The 17,339-nt window shown below is 51.4% G+C and overlaps 1 protein-coding gene across 1 annotated transcript in view; it reads left to right on the forward strand.

The window, feature by feature from the left end:
• CTIF (CBP80/20-dependent translation initiation factor) overlaps nucleotides 1–17,339 on the forward strand; it is a 288,329-nt gene that overhangs the window by 54,411 nt on the left and 216,579 nt on the right. The window contains 1 exon segment of the mRNA XM_010840964.1: nucleotides 3,892–3,963. Within this exon segment, the coding sequence (XP_010839266.1) occupies nucleotides 3,892–3,963 (72 nt within the window).

The raw sequence follows: 17,339 nt of genomic DNA on the forward strand, positions 1-17,339 counted from the left end.
TTCTCAGCCTTGCATCCCCCCTCCCTTTCTTACTGTTCCTGGGCATCTCACCTCTCCTGTGAAGGGAGCGCTGGGTGCAGGTCCCACAGCAGAGGTGCTCAGGAAGGTTGGCCGCTATAAAGTTGAGGGTGACCTCTGTCGAAGCAGAGATGTCTCATCCAGGGGCTGAGGCGGCACGTGGTGTGCAGAAGCCTCAGCCTCCCCTCTGTGCCTGCCTGTCTGGACAGCCAGTGTCGCTGCCTGCCTCTGCCCTGCCAGAGATCACGCTGACCCCAGGAGGAGGTGCCCCCACCCTCGGGTCACTGTTCTGCGGGGAGTCACGTCAGCAAGTGTGCAGCTGGGGTTGAAGTGTTTGGGATGCCCCACGGGAGGAAACCTGTCTCTGCAAGGCTGTCCTGGGATGGGACGAGGCGTGTGGCATCTCGTTCTCCCCTGGCTGTTAGTCACTCTGCATCTTGAGCATCCTCCCTACTCTCAGCCAGGCTCCAGCCTGGAAGGGAGATACCCGTCAAGTATGGGAAGCAGTAAAGCAGAGGGATTGTTTTTATAGTAGTCCAAATATTTCACAAATATATATATCTAAACACATACATACATACATGGATTACTTTTTTTTTCTTGCCATGCCATGCGGCATGTGGGATCTTAGTTCCCCGACCAGGGGTAGAACTAAGTTCCCCAACCTGCAGTGGAAGCATGGAATCTTTAATCTTAAGCCCTGGACTGTCAGGGAAGTCCCTGGATTACTTTTTGTTTTGAAGTTACTTTTGGCTTATAGCAGATGCACAAAAATAGTACAGGTGTTCCAATGTGCCTGCTCCCTAATATGAACATCTTATGTAACCATAGTGCAATGATCAAAACTGAGAAATTAGCGTTGGTACAATGAGATTTTACTCGAAAATCACCAGTGTATCTACTAATGTCCTTTTTCTGTTCCAAGATCCAAATTTGCATCTAATTGTCTTGCTTTCTTATTCTCCTCCAACCTGTGGCACTCCTGTGGTCTTTTCTTATCCCTACAACCCTGACACTTTTGAAGGTCATTTATTTTTTGGAAATTTCATCAGTTTGGGTTGCCTGATTGACACTGCATTTTTGGCAAGAACCCCTCAAGAGTGACATGGCCCTTCTCAGGGCCTTATGCTGGGAAGTCCATGGTGGGTATATGTTTTATTACAGATGATGTTATCCTTGATCACTTGGTTTAAGGTGGTATCTGATGGACTTCTCATTTTCTTTCTTTTTTTTCCCCCTATAATTTAATAAATATCTTTGCAGAGATGCTTTGAAACTACAAGTATCTAGACAGAGGGAATATAACCCAGGGAGTTGATTATCCAGATGATAAAAGAAATGAGAAACTAAACAACCATAGGAAGCCATCGCCTCCTCCAGGCCTGAGGCAGAACAGGTGGAGATGGTATTGCCAGAGCACAGGGTTAGAGGTCTTGCACAGGAAGCCTATCTGGTGAGGCTGGAGCCTTGCAGAGACCCAGTCGCTGCTGGTAACGCTGCCTGAGGCACAGAGAGAAGGGGGAGAAACTTCAGGGCTTCCCTCTCTTCTTCCTGTCTGCCACTGGGCCAACCCAACTGGAAGCCCCTGAGTCTGCAGGGTCCAGCCCCTCTGCAGTACAGAGCAGGGATGAAAGCAGCTTGGAGGGCACACTCTTCGGGGACTGGTGCCTGGCCTTTACCTGTCCTTCAAACTGAGCCGGACTGTCCAGTATGACACTAGCTATGTATGGCTCTTGAGCACTTGAAAAATTGACAAGCTCTGGACTTCCTGGTGGTCCAGTGGTTAAGACTCTGCCCTTCCAATGCAATGGGCACAGATTTGATCCCTTGTCCAGAACTGAGATCTCACATGCCACATGGCACAGCCAATAAATAGCTAAATAAATAATAAAAAAATTAATTGACAAGCTCTAAGCAGATTTCAAAATCTCAGTATGGAGAGAAGTATGTAAAATATCTTATTGATCATTTTTATGTTAAATAATTATTGAAATAAATGGATTGTTAAATTTAATTTTACCTTTTTCTTTTCCTTCTTTAAATCTGGCTAATCATTTAAAATTACATCTGTGGTTCCTATTTATTGGCCACCACGGCTGTAGAGGACACTTGTACCAGCCTGTATCATCAGCATTGTAATAAAATGTCTTTCTTATACAAAAGTCACATCCTTGACCCACAGTCTTGAGGGTGTGTCTTGCCAAGGTTTTACACATTCAGGTTGGTGATGGCCTTGAGCCATCCACACTCACTCACAGTTCTGACCAAGTATGTCAAACAGAGATTGGGCTCCTCTGGTTTTTGTGACTCATACAGGTTGTAGGTCGAGGTCAGTGTTCGACATGAGCTGGAGAGCCTACCTCACATTTAAGACAATAGTACAAGCACCTCCATATACCTGGATAGCACATTACAGTGGACGAGCTGTACTGTTACTACTACTCTAGATCTATGCATAGGTTTTCTTTTTAGATGTATTTATTTATGGCCGCTCTGGGTCTTCACTGCTGCATGCAGGCCTTCTCCAGGTGCGACGAGCTGGGGCTGCTCTCTAGTTGCGGTGAGCGGGCGTCTCACTGCAGTGGTTTCTGTTACTGCGGAGCGTTGGCTTTAGGCACAGGGGCTTAGTCGTCCCTTCGCATGTGGGGTCTTCCCGGACCAGGGATTGAAACCATGTCGCCTGCACTGGCTGGCGGAATCTTCCCCACTGGACCACCAGGCCTATGTACAGATTTTTTATGGCTTACAAAGGCCCTTCATTCCCACCTTTGCAGAGTCAGCCAGTCTTGCTGTCCCCATGTTATCGGTGACAAAGTGGAGCCTGGGAGATAACGTTGATTTCAGTGGCTCTTAAACTTCCCTTGGAGGGCTCGTCCAAATGGAGAAGACAGGTCCTGCCCTGAGAGAGTGATTGAGCGGGTGAAGGGTGGGGCCAAACACCCACTGTGTGGCAGGGTCTGGGGACGATCACACTGCTGGTGGTCAGACCACGGTGGGCGCACGAGAGGCCTGTGAGCTCTCATGAGGTCAGTGGTGGGACTGGGCTTGAGCTGGGCTCCTGACGGCCAGTCCGGGGCTCTTCCCTGGTGCCGTACCCTCCTGTCAGCGCACAGGTTCACCGTATTTAGGGGCTGGGTGTACGGGATGATCCCCACATACGTGCCTCACCTTTAGCTCCAACCTTGACACTGTAAGGGCTTCCCTGATAGCTCAGTTGGTTAAAGAATCCGCTGGCAATGCAGGAGACCCCAGTTCGATTCATGTGTCGGGAAAATCCGCTGGAGAAGGGATAGGCTACCCACTCTAGTATTCTTGGGCTTCCCTTGTGGCTCAGCTGGTAAAGAATCTGCCTGCAATGCGGGAGACCTGGGTTCGATCCCTGAGTTGGGAAGATCCCCTGGAGAAAGAAAAGGCCACCCACTCCAGTATTCTTGCCTGGAGAATTCCACGGACTGTGTATTTCAGCAAAGAGTCGGGCACAACTGAGCCGTTTTCACTTTCTTGAAGTAGGGGCTGGTATGGCTGAAACAGGGTTAGGTGGTCAAACATGGTGCCGTTTTATTAAAACTCCTGTTTACCCTGGGTGGTGTCTGGTTGGCTTTGGAATGTAGCTGGATCTTCATCACATTGGTGGGCTTAGGCAAAGGAAAATGAGTCTGCTTCCTCACACATATGCCAAAGGGTCACCTCCATGGAATTTGGAGATGCCAACTCGGACCTGCTGGTAGAGAAGGATTTGTCATTGGACGTGGCCGAGCAGGATTTTATAACGGCTATACTTCAGCAGGGCGGGACCCTGCCTGGGGGGCCAGGGCAGAGTGAGGATGAGCCCGTGTGTCCTGCCATCACTGACCACTCCTTTCTCCCCTGCAGTGGACGGCAGACTGCACTGAGCAGCTGGACAGCAGCTGTTCCTTCTCCCGAGGACGAACACCCCCACAGCAGGTAGGGAACTAACTCTGTGCTCTGGCAGGGGCTTATGCTCATGTCTGTCTGGGGTCCTGGGCTGCTCACTTTGGTGCTCCTGAGAGGTGGAGATGTGGGGAGAGCAAGAAGTGGCACACGAGGAGTGTGGTCTGCCATCTGGAAAGTTCTCCCTGAATATCCAGCCCACAGTGAAGCCTCCGCTCCCCAGAACACATAGGTTCATAAGGTTTATTTTCAGTAGCAGCGTTATTTATAATACAAATATCTGCAAACCACTCATGACCCATTGAGAGGGGAATGGATAAATGATGCATAAATAATCCTTAGAGTGTAATGTAACACAGGAGTGAAGTGAGTGATGGATGCTACAGCCTCACAGTGGAATATTATACAGCAGTGAAATGAGTGAACTGGAGGCTCACACATCAGCACTGGTGATGGAGCCTATGAATAATGGGTCTCCTAGGGTTTTGGTGCTGGAGGGGCACTTCAGAGATAACTTTTGCTCCAGGTTTGCAGAGGACCTGGAGGGGCAGCCCGTGGGGGTGAGGGAAGCCAACCAGTGTCCTGGGACCAGGCTGGAGCCCCCTACTTCGCCCCCTGCTGCTTCCCTGTGAGATCCCAAGAGAACCCCCAAGCGGGTCCTATGACTGGGAGGGAAGGAGGCACCTGCTCCTTGAGAACTGTCCCTGGTAACCCCCCAGGTCCCACATACCCGCTGGTTGTCGAGCTGTCCTTGTTGAGATCTTATTCTATTTGTGGGAGATGGTGGAGTCGGAGGCTGAAAACGCCGTGCATCTGTTCTCACGCTGTGCCTGTCCAGAGAGATAAGGAGGTGCACGGACTTCAGTAGTAGCTCGCTCCCAGTTCCAGAGCGGCTGCGGTGACACGTTGCCCAGGCCCACTTGCTTATGTCTGACTTCAGTCCGTGCTGCTGCTGAAACCAGCTCTCCTCTGTTCTCTCCTGAGGGAAGGTGGTCTGTCCTAAGAGAAAGTTCTGGGTCTTTCTTAGGTGTCAGGCTTTGCTGTACGTGGTGTGGGCTTTGCTGTACATGGTGTGGGGGGACAGCTATTCTGGGCAGCTCTCTCACATGCGTGTCCAGCTGATTCTTAAGTAGGACACCGTGATACCGCCTGGGTGAGGTGCTCTGCCGCAAACTCGGTGGCAGTTCTCTTTTGTCCTCAGCTTCCTCGTATAGAAACCATAAGGCTCGATGGCCTCTGAGTGTCCTAGCTTCTCCACGCCATCTGCAGACAAAGAAATTAGGTCTACGGAGATGTCATGACCTGACCAAGCTGGGACTTGACCCCAGGTCTCTCGCCTGCCCTGTCCTTGGCCCTTTTCCTTGTCTTCCTGTCACACGTATCCTTCTGAGGAAGTCTTTTGTCCCCCTCCCTAGACTGCTGATGCTTGGTCCGGGACCCTGTTTATATTCCTGAGCCCCTCCAGCTCTTGGCCTAAGACTTGGCATGTCAGAGGCACCGATCACTAGTATCTGGGGTTTCCTACATGAAGATCCCCTTAACTCTTGAGTGGCAAAGGTAGTCTTGAATTTGAGGACTCAAGAATTAGAGAGAGGGCTTCAGGGGAGGGTTGAAAGTCTTGGATGGGGACATAAGAGGCTGGTGAGTGAGAGGCCAAAAAAAAAGCTCTCTGTTAGTAGGTGTCTGTTTCTGGAATCTTCCTTTTGTTCCCTTCTCCTTTGTGTTTTGTCCCTACTTGCCCTCTCTGGTCCCATTTTCCCATCAGTCCGTATGTGTTTCGAGGCGGAAGAGAACGGTTATCCTCCCACGCGCTTCTCATCTGCCTCCTTCATGCTGAGCTGTCCCTTCACAGCTGGTGCCCCCTGCCTGGAGGAGAGTGGGTGGGGGATGTGGCCTGTGGTTGTTCAGTTGCTAAGCTGTGTCTGACTCTTTGCAACCCCATGGACTGCAGCACGCCAGGCTTCCTTGTCCTTCACTGTCTCCCAGAGTTTGCTCAGACTCCTGTCCATTGAGTCGGTGATGCCACCCAACCTTCTCATCCTCCTTCACCAGGGCCAGGACTTGTGGGAAGGGGGTACCCTGGCACAGTGAGGACCAGCTGCCCCTCAGTCCCAGCTGAACAATTGGCTTGGGGTAAGCAGAGGATGAATGAAATGCAAGATGAAGTGCAACTGAAGTTAAAGAAGAAATTGTAAAAGGCTTATGTTGAGTCCTTTCTTGTCAGGATGAACTGAGCATAGGTCCATTGTAGGGGGGAGCACCAGGAAGGGGAGACAGGCTCTCAGAATGTAAGCCTGCTTTACTTCCCGATGTCCCAAGGCAGGCAGGCTTCGTAGCCTGACCCTCATGGATGGCCCGTGGCGCTGGACACTGCGCTGCAGTGCCTGGAGAGGCAAGAGTTGGACTGAAATGAGGTCTCCTGAAGTCAGGAGAACCTTGGTTTGGTGATGAAAGGCCTGATTGTAGACATTAGTGACTCAGTTAATGAGGGTACCCTTGTGGCTCCGGTGGTAAAGAATCCACTTGCAATGCGGGAGACCTCGGTTTGATCCCTGGTTTGGGAAGATCCCCTGGAGAAGGGAAAGGCTACCCACCCGAGTATTCTGGCCTAGAGAATTCCAGGGACTGTATAGGCCATGGGGTCGCAAAGAGTCGGACACGACTGAGCGGCTTTCACTTCACTGTTAAGGGTACAGACAGTAGAGTGGTGTTGGAAGGATGGGAGTCTTTCTTGCCACCAGCCCAGGAGCGTGTTCAGAGCTGGCGTGGCGGCTCGGCAGTGTCGGGCCAGCCTCCATCCTCCTCACGGTTCTGCCCCTTCTCTCGTGTTACCTGTGTCCCGTGGCCCATGCTGGCTCGTGTCCATCTTCCTGCCAGGCCTGCACCCACTCTGGGCCTCGTCTCCAGGAGCCTCTGGTGTCCCCTCGTGAAGCAGCCATCTTTTTAACATTTTTTTTGACTGTGAGGTATGTGGCATCTCAGTTCCCCAAACAGGAATAGAACCCACACCCCATTAGTGAAGGTGGGAAGTCTTAACCACTGGACCGCTGGGGACGTCCTTGCAGCCATCTTCTGACGCCCTCTGGTGGAGGGATCGAAGCTGGTCAGCATCTTCTAAGGAACTGTATCACAAGAAAAGCCCCACAGCTGGCCAGATGCAGGGCCCCTGCGCGCTCTGCCCTGGGGTGGCCCCCTGATGGAGCTGCCCACTGAAAAGTGCCTCTGAGGGGCGTGGCTCTGATGGCATGGTGCTGCCCAGACGTTCCTCAAGAGCCCCTTCAGCCTGGTCCAGCAGATGCAGGAGTCCTGGACCAGCTTGTCAGGACACCTACTAGCCCCGTGAGCACCCACTGGCCTCCTCACTGCACCCTCTCACCCAGGCAGACACCCTCCGCCTCATACTAATCCATGCTGTGGTCGGGATGTTCCATGGAAATATCTGCCTGCCCCTCATCCTGCTGGCCAGCCCTGATCTGGGCGCTGGGGCTGCCTCTACATCCCTGACCGCTCCTGGCCCAGGGCCTGGTGCACAGTGGGTGCTCAGTAATGATTCCTGCGATGGCTCAGAGCTGGTCTATGCAGTCATTCCCTTGCCAGCCCTGTCCCTCTGGCTGCAGCAACTGTGCTGTGCTTTCAGAGGTGGGAAGATGGTTGGCTCTACTATCCCCCTGGGAAGAATTTCAGGGGGACACTGAAGCTCAATCGAGGTAGCTGGGGTGGGCTGGCTGCCCTGGCACTTTCCCTGACTGCCGCATCTTGGCCACCTGTGCCCAGAACAGTAGGACTGGCAGGAGGGTGCTGAAGCATTGCATTCTGCCCAGGAAGCTGTGTAGTGGTGGGTCTCAGACCACAAGCCAAAACAGGGGCTAGGGGCAGGCCCCATTTAGGGATTAGTTTAGCACTGGGATTACTTTTTGTTGTTTTAATTAATGTAAAAAATTGAAAACAAACCAACCCTTGCCTTCTCTGCACCCTTTCAGAGGCACGTGGTAGAAGTAAGCCAGGGTAGACAGAGACCCATGAGATAGGAGGAAGGGGTCTCGGAGAGTCAGGAACAAAAAATGGGCTCCGTGTAGCCCTGAAGAGGCCCAACAACTGCCTGCCATTGGGGATGGGCTGTGCTGGGGACTGTTTGGCATCCTGGCAGTGTCTTTCCCAGAGAGCTCGCCCATCACCTGGTCAGTTACTCAGGAGGTTGGAATACAAGTTTCCACCTCTTATTGTAACAGGGGAAGTGCCCGGAGAGGACTTAGAGGAAAGCACCTGGATTGAGAGCGTGTAGCCCAGTGCATTTAGACGACATCTCTGATTGAGACTTAGCATGCGGGAAAGGAAGCTGAAGGTGTAGGAAAGGCTATTGTGGAATCAGGTACAAATAGCTCTTTTCCATCAGCACAGAAGTGCCAAGGAAGGGAAATTGATATGCACGACAGCAGCAGGGCCTCTGATTAGACCTTGAGAAGGACTTTCTGACCGAAGGACTGGTTGGCCCGCAGTGCTGGCTGTTGAGCAAGGGACGGGATCTTTGCTGGGAACCTGATGAGCACACATCTTACCAGACAGGTTTGTGCAAAGCCCTGGGAAAGGCGGGGGTGTGTCAGAAATGTGTCCTGAGTCCTGGCTGAGAGCCCATGACCCCTCACTTCCTGGAAAGAAGAAGAGAAGGGCACTCGCCTGTTCCACCGTGGTGCCCAACTGCAGATTGGAGCATCGGGGTGAAAAGAGCCCTGTCCCGGGGGTCTGGAGAGCCAGGCATTGACCTGGGTGTGGCACACGCTCCAGTGCCCCTTCTACACGTGAGACGCTGAGCTGCACGGCCCTCTCTCAGCCTCTCTGGAAGCCTCTTTCACTGTTTACACCCGCTGTCTCCATGAAATGGGACCAAATAGCGGCTCACATTAGTGGCATCCAGATTTTCCTGATTTCTCTATTCTTTCCTCCACCTCCCCTGATAGCCCTGCCAACCTGCAGGTTAGGTGTATCCTAGGCGTCCACACTGACTCTGACCCGGGAGGTGACAGGTGGTAGGCTGAGGTGAATGTCAAGTGTACCGTTTACCTCTGGCCCACGGGAAAGGGTGGGAGCTTTCTGCCAGCCATCTTGCTGCCCTCCAGGAATTACAGTATCTCGTTCAGAGTCAGTCTAAAAACTCGTTAGTACAAACGGTATCTGAGTCAAAGTGCCTAGATTTTTAATCAGCTTCTATGGATAATTAAGAAATACCATGTGTAGGTTCATGGCACTGCTCTCTGCTCACTCAGCATCTCTTGATTACCTGCTGTGAGCTCGGCTCACACGTGAGCTGGAGCCTTCCGGCTCACTACCTGTTGTGGAGTAGAAGCTAAAGGCACACACGTCCCCCACTCCCACCAAAGAGATGCCCTGACCACAGACACTGCAGTCATTCCAAGGAATGGTAATGGTCCTATTGGTCTCCGAGGGTAGGGAGATGCCTTGCAGGACGTGAGACTTGATCTGAGCCTTCAGGAATGGGTAGGATGTCAGACGAGATGAAAGGGAAGAGAGAAGAATCGGAAGAGAGAAGAAGCAGCGTCAGCAGAGACTTACACTGGCTGTAGCGTTGGGATGCTAGGGAGGCAGGAGAGAGCAAGCTGGAGGAGCTGGTTAGCGCCAGGTGTTACCGGAGTGGTGGGGGGTGAGGATGGTGAATGCGGAGGTGTCTTCATGCCCCACTGAGATGCTGACCTGGTGTCAACCCACCCAGGGTATACCTCGTGTATCATATTTTCTCTGGTGTTCCATCAGGTAGTCTGTCCTCTTGTATCAGTCAGGAGAGCCCAGGAACTGCTGCAGTAACAAGCAGTCCTGAATCTCAGTAACTTTAAACCTCCCGTTCAGGACCCAGCTTGGTGGAGCAGTTGCCATTTTCACCAGTCATTATGGCCCAGGGGAAAAAAGAGCACGTCTTGCATTGGCGATTCAGCACTCCAACCGAGGTATAACACGCCTCGCTTCCACGCTTAACCCGTTGCCCAGAACTAGTCCTGTGGCGCCTCCCAACCATGAATACACTAAATAGTATAATGCTACTACCTGCCGGAAATGCGGAAGCCAGAACTGTTTGGTGACTGGCTAGAAGGACTGTCACATGCCCCACTTCTAGAGGAGACTCACCAGGGGCTGAGGCTGACTTCCTCTTCCCGGATCTCCACCACATCAGATCCGGAGCAGTGAACCCTCAGGTTGTGGGCTCTCAGAATGAGAAAAAGCTCAGAGGTCACCTGATCCGACCCCTGCAGTGCAGGGACCACCCCCCGGCACCTCCACCCGCTACCTGGTGTGTCCATTGAGCTGCTGGAGGTTCCCAGACATGGGGAGCTCCCTGCTTCAAAAGGCGTCTCAGAGCATGTGAGGCAGCTCTACTGATAACAGTGTCTCTGATTCAGCCTAAACCACCTCCTCATAACTCCAGCTGATGGTTTCAGTTTAATTCCCTTTGTCCATGGCTATTTAACCTCCGTCCGCATAGTCCATCATGGCAAGTCTGCTTTCGGAGCTAAAGATCCTTGTTCCTGTCATGGTTCGTGCATTGCTTTTCATTCACTGATCCAATTAGCAGCTCCTCGTTGTGTGCCGGGCACCGTGCTGGGAACCTGGACTGCAGATGCAGTGGGTGTGTCTCGAAGGGAGGGTCGAGAGGGAGCGGGGACAGGCACTTACACCGCAGGGCTAAGGAGTCCGGGGCAGGACCGGTGGCTCCCAGGTTCCGCCTTGGGTTGCTTTGTTGGGAGCGTCATCAGTACGAACTGCATTCCCTCACACAGCGTGATCTGTGAACCTCCACTGCTCTCAGCATGTGAGCCTCTCTCTTCCAGAAGATGCCATCTGTCCCCAGCCTCGCGGTGACGCCTGGCTCCAGTTCATCTGGAGAAACCAGGGTATAACACTTACCCAACAATATTGACGACTAACTCTTATAGGGAGAACAGTCAGCAAACATTCACCGAGCACCCACTGTAAACAGGATGAGCCGTGTGGCCTGGTCTCTGCCCTCAGAGTACTTAGTGTCTGGGTAGAGAAAGAAGGCTTTCTCAAGTGGAAAGCAGCAATCCAAAGCCCAATCGTTTGTAAATACGGAGAGGAAGGGAGCTGTTGTCTGCGGGGCGGCTGGCATCTGTAGAGGGATGGGCCATGCTGTCATGGTAACCGCATCTGACTGGAGCTAGGAGATGTGAGTCCCTGTCCCTGTACCTCTGACTTGCTATTTCATCACTGGTGAGATACATCATCTCCCTGTAGCCTCAGTTTCCCCTCTGAAAAAATGAGGAGATGACTAGACTTAACATCAAAATGTTTTGTGAAAAATATAGACCTAAATTTCCACTTCTGGGAAGATAGAATAGATGTCGTTTTCTATATTCCTTCTGCTAAGTACAACTAAAAGCCTGGCCATTCTGTGTAAAACAGACCAAAAATTCTGGAAGGTGGAGGGAAGGCAGACTGCTTGGGACCTTGGGACCCGAGAAATGCCGCGGGAGTGACCTCCCTGGGGTTCCTTTTTGCCTCCTGTCTCCCAGGCTTGAAGCTGAAGAAGCAAGTAACCAAGAAATGCCAGTGGACACGGATTGTTCTTTTTTAAGTCCCAACAAAAGCCTACTATCTCCAAGCTTAGGTCTAGGAAAAGGGGGACCAAGCAAGACAGAAAAGTTAATAGCACAGGAAAAACCGTGGTCCCGTCCTCACCCCCAGCAGAGACCCAGTGGGAGCCTGGGTTTCCCCTTCCTCTGGGCTGTAATGAGACCCCCGAACCCGCTCACCAGGGTGGTGTCCGTGAAGGTCAAGCAGGAAGCTGCGACTTTCATCCCTGCTGGCTGGTAAGAAGCCCCTCGCCTCCCCCCATGGTATTACTGGAGGCCCTGCAGAGTGGGGCTTGGACGCCCACCTTCACTCAGTGGGATAGAGGTGCCTCTCCCGTCCCTGTTAAGATGTGTCAGAGGAGGTTCTAATAAGGAGTTGGGACTTCCACTGTTGCTCGGTGGTCCTGAGGCCACCATGGCAGGGTCAGTAGGGGCCACGTGGAGCCCTGGGACTCCCACCTCCACTGAGCCGTAACAGGTGCCCCCTGGACTTCTGCCTCCACTGGTGCTCGTGAGGCTGTGCCCTTCTTTTCCCTGCCAGAGTAGTACCACAGAAAGCCAGCTAAAACAGAAGATTTAAATGAGATTCAGAGTCTCATTACATAACATGGAAGTGTCCTGATTACAATAAAAAATCATGTGTCATGCCAAGAATTGCGAAGATTTCAAAGTGAAAAAATGAAGATGATCAGTAAATATCAACACTGAGATGTGAAATTGGACTTCATCAAAATGAAAAACTCTCGCTCTGGGTAAAAACCCTTTTTAGAGCACGGAAAAGACAGATTACAAAGGGGGAGAAGATTTTGCAAAACATGTATCTGACAAAGGACAAACATCTAGAATATACGAAGAACACTCAAAACTCAGCATTGAAAACAGTGCAATTAGGAAATGGTCAGAATATACGAAGAGATACTTTTTTCACCAAAGAGGATATGTGACAAACTTAGACAGCATCTTCAAAAGCAGAGACATCGCTTTGCTGACAAAGGTCCATCTAGTCAAAGGTATGGTTTTTCCAATAGTCATGTATGGATGTGAAAGTTGGACCATAAAGAAAGCTGAGCACCAAAGAATTGATGCTTTTGAACTCTGGTGTTGGAGAAGACTCTTGAGAGTCCCTTGGACTGCAAGGAGATCCAACCAGTCCATCCTAAAGGAAATCAATCCTGAATATTCATTGGAAGGACTGATGCTGAAGCTGAAGCTCCAATACTTTGACCACCTGATACTTTGACCAACTGACTCATTGGAAAAGACCTTGATGCTGGGAAAGATTGAAGGCAGGAGGAGAAGGGGACAACAGAGGATGAGATGGTTGGATGGCATCACCGACTCGATAGACATGAGTTTGAGCAAGCTCTGGGACTTGGTGAAGGACAGGGAAGCCTGGCGTGCTGCAGCTCATGAGATCACAAGCTGACACGTTCAGTTCAGACACGACTGAACTGAACTGAAAAGATGTCAGATGAGCACAGAAGAAGATGTTCACTGTAGCTCTTTATACACCTATCAGAATGGCTAAAATTAAAAAAAAAGTGACAACGCTGAATGTTGGTGAAGATACAGAGAAGTTGGATGACGCAAACATAGCTGGGGGGGATGTTACATGGTACAGCCATTCTAAAAAACAGTTTGGCAGTTTCTCATAAAACTAAACCTACAAGTACCGTATGATTCAGCAATTGCATTCCCGAGTGTTTATCCCAGGGAAATGAAAACTTAGGTTCACACAAAAACCTGTACTCAGATGTCTATAACAGCTTTATTCATCATAGCCCAAAACTGGAACCAACCCAGATGTCCTTCAACAGGTGAATAGTTAAATAAGTTATGGTCCTCAGCAGTCAAAAGGAATCAACTGTTGACACATGCAGCAACATGGATAAATCTCCAGGGAATTGTGTAGAGTGAAAAAAGGCCAACCCCCCAAAGCTACATGATTTCACTAATATCCCAGTCTTAAAATGCCAAGTGGAAAAGGAAGTGACAGCCCACTGCAGTGTTCTTGCCTGGAGAATCCAATGGACAGAGGATCCTGGCTGGCTAACAGTCCATGGGGTCGCAAAGAGTTGGACACGACTTATCGATTAAACAACAACAAAACAATACACTTATAAAAACGGGGAGCAGGTTAGCAGTTCTCCATGGTTACGGGAGGGCACAGGATGAAGTGGGTGTGGGTACAGAAGCACAGCAGGAAAGACCCTCATGCCAGTGGAAATGTTCAGCTTCCTGACAGTACCGCTGTCAGTACCCTGGATGTGATACTGAGCTGTACACGTCTACAAGTTTCCCCACTGGGGAAACTGGATAAAGGATACATACATGTGTGTTGTGTTAGTCGCTCAGCCGTGTCTGACTTTTTTTTGACCCCGTGGACTGTAACCCGCCAGGCTCCTCTGTCCATGGGATTCTCCAGGCAAGAATACTGGAGTGGGTTGCCATGCCCTCCTCCAGGGGATCTTCCCGACCCAGGGCTCCTGCATTGCATGCAGATTCTCTACCATCTGAGCCACTGGGGCCATGAAATCTCTATTGACATTTCTTACAACTAGATGTGAATCTGCTGCTGCTGCTAAGTCGCTTCAGTCGTGTCCAACTCTGTGCGACCCCATAGACGGCAGCCCACCAGGCTCCCCCATCCCTGGGATTCTCCAGGCAAGAACACTGGAGTGGGTTGCCATTTCCTTCTCCAATGCATGGAAGTGAAAGTGAAAGTGAAGTTGCTCAGTTGTGTCTGACTCTTTGTGACCCCATGGACTGTAACCTACCAGGCTCCTCTGTCCATGGGATTCTCCAGGCAAGAGTACTGGAGTGGGGTGCCATTGCCTTCTCTGAGATGTGAATCTACAATTCTCTAAAAAATTTTTAAAGTATAGAACCTATTGTTTCATCACAATATTTCAAGGAAATCTCATGTAGAAAACCGAGAGGGCAGAACTGTTTAGTGAGGCAGGGGAGGGCACCCACCTGCTCTCTCCCCAGCCCCATCCATGTCATCACTCTGGGAACATCTCTGTGGACCTCCCAGGTCAGCCCTGGGCCAGGTGACCACTCAAGCCCTCTCCTCCCTGCCTTTCTGTGGTCCTGAGTCTGGTGCTGGCAGGAAAGGAAGGTATCTATGGGGACTGGGGAGTTCCGAAGTCCTCCTAGTGAGGAGCCTTGGAGGATGGGATCGTTTCTCTGCACACAGGTATGGGGCAAGCTGAGTGGGACCCTATTCCTTCAGCAGATGCTGGACAGGCAGCCAGCCAGAAGTGGCCTCTGCTGTAGCCCAGTCTAGGATAGGTACTAATAATATTGCCATTTGAAATTTTTTATTTAGTTATTTATTGGCCATGCCTGTAGGATCTTAGTTCCCTGACCAGGGATTGAACCTGGGCCCCTTGCAGCAGAAGCATGGAGTCTTAACATTTGGAATGCCACGGAAGTCCCAATGTTGGCGTTAAATCCTGATGGTGGTGGTCGTGGTTTAGTCACTAAGTCGTGTCTGACTCTTGTGATCCCATGGACTGTAGCCTCCCAGACTTCTCTGTCCATGGGATTCTCCAGGCAAGAATATTGAAGTGGATTGCCGTTTCCTTCTCCAGGGGATCTTCCTGACCCAGGAATCGAATCCGGGTCTCCTGCATTGCAGGCAGATTCTTTACTGGACTGTGCTATGAAGGAAGCCTGGTTAATTAGCCGAGAGACTGGAGAAATGTACTTGGCCACAGACTTTAGTAACTCTCTCCCTCTCCTCCCTAGCCTTTGGGTCCTAATTCAAAGACAGGGTAGAGAGAGAAGGGACAGATTGGACAAACAGGCAGGAGAGTTCCAGAATGAAAGGAGTGGCCTCGTCTGCTCCTGAACTCATCTCTGGTGCCACTCAGGAGGCTTTTTCTTCTGGTCTCCACTCTCTTGTTCTCCTGCCTCTGGCCTTCCTGTTGTCTCACTCACTCACTCAATCATTAAGTCATGTCCGATTCTTTGCGACTGCATGGACTGTAGCCCGCCAGGCTCCTCTGTCCATGGGATTCTCCAGGCAAGAATACTGGAGTGAGTTGCCATTTCTTCCTTAAGGGTATCTTCCCAAGCCAGGGACTGAGCCTGCACCTTCTGCGTTGGCGGGCAGATTCTTTACCACAGAGCCACCCAGGAGGGATTGAAATATTGGAGGTCCATCACTGTCTTTCGCACCAGCGTGTGGGGTGCTGTCCTTGGTGCTGAACACGAACCACCACCCCCCCCACCCCCAACACGCACGCACGCACACCTGCACGTGAGGTGTCAGGACAGGACTGTCCTCCCTGGGCCCTGCCCTCCCCCCACACCTCCATCGGCACTTGACTCCTACTAATTCTCTGCTCAGGTAAACCCAAGTCACCCTCAGAATCTGAGGGACCAAGAGGAGCCAGCCTGCCAGAAACCCCCGTTTTAGCCCAGGAGATGCCTTTGGTGTCCTTTGGTCTTCAAATGTTCTGTGTAATGTAAAACACTCTCCCAGTGTCTCATGTTTCATTTCCTGCCCTTGAGAATCACTAATGTAGTCCAATGTTCATTGTACGGAAGAGGCAGCTCAGGCCCAAGGAGCTGGAGCAACCCTCCTGGGGTCCCAGGAAGCAGCTTGCAGGCCTTGGGTCCTGCTTTCCCATCCATCCATGCAGGAAGTTTTCCCTGGAGTCCAGAGTCATTGGCATGCATTGTGTCATTTGGTGCTTAAGTACGTGTTGTTTTTTTGGTTGTATTTTCCTTTTCTGTGACTCCCCAGCTAGGTGGTAAGACCTGCGAGGCAGAGACGATTGCCTCGGACCTCCCTCGGACCTGGTGGCTAGCTCTGTGTTAATCCACTAATGTGGGTGATAGATTGGGGCTGGGGGCAGGGGACTTGGGAGAGCATCCTTGGAGAGGAAGGAGAGAAGTCTTGTCCACTGTTTAAAGAGACGGCCCACCCCGTCACCTCCCCTGGGAGCCCCAAGCCTGTGGGGTTGCTTGCTCTTGGCTCCTGTGATGGACGGAATCTGTGGAAAAACATTTTGTGCCGACAGAGGGAAATGGACTGGGATTATGAGCCTTCTGAGGAGCGGCAGCCCGCATCTCTCGGTACCCAAGCAGGGCCCTGTAGAGCTGATGACCAGCAGCTGGCCCCTGGAGCTGCAAGCCCCAGTCCTGGGCTGGCCAGCTCTGGTGCAGCTGACACAGCAGCGGACATCACACTGACATGCTCGGACATCCTCTAGTTGGAACTTCACTTGTGACCCCACAGATAAAGGCAGGGGTCCTCCTGCTGCCCCCTGCCCTGTTCAGCCAGGTTCTGCCTTACTTCCAAATGTTTGCAGCCTAGGATTGTCAACACACACACACATTCACAGACCTGAGCACACGCAGAAGCAAGGGTGACTCTGCACTTGTATATTAATAAAGAACAGCAGCATAGAAGAGGGTCATTTTTTTCCCAATGCACCTGACTTGGCATGTTTTCTACTGTGCAGTGACTCACTCCCATCTTGCTTCGTTCACTCCCACACGGAGCCCTTTGTCCCTACCCATCCCAGCTCACACCCCCACATTCCCTCTTTCTCTCACTGCAAGTGATTTGCTCCCTGCCCCAGTGCTGCCTTCCCAAGAGACAGGCTCGGAGAACCCAGGTGTTGGTAGGGATGTGGACATGTGTTTGCGTTATGGGAAACTCTGCAGTGGGATCAGAAGTTATCTGACTCGTGTAACGGCAGGGCACATGGCTGAGAGCGTAAACACTGGCCTCACACTCTGTGCATCCCCATCTGGGAAACTAGCTGTGATGCGGGCAGGGTCTCTGAGCCTCGG

Source organism: Bison bison, unplaced genomic scaffold (assembly GCF_000754665.1).
Source record: "Bison bison bison isolate TAMUID 2011002044 unplaced genomic scaffold, Bison_UMD1.0 scf7180017864153, whole genome shotgun sequence".
Classification (NCBI taxonomy): domain Eukaryota; kingdom Metazoa; phylum Chordata; class Mammalia; order Artiodactyla; family Bovidae; genus Bison; species Bison bison.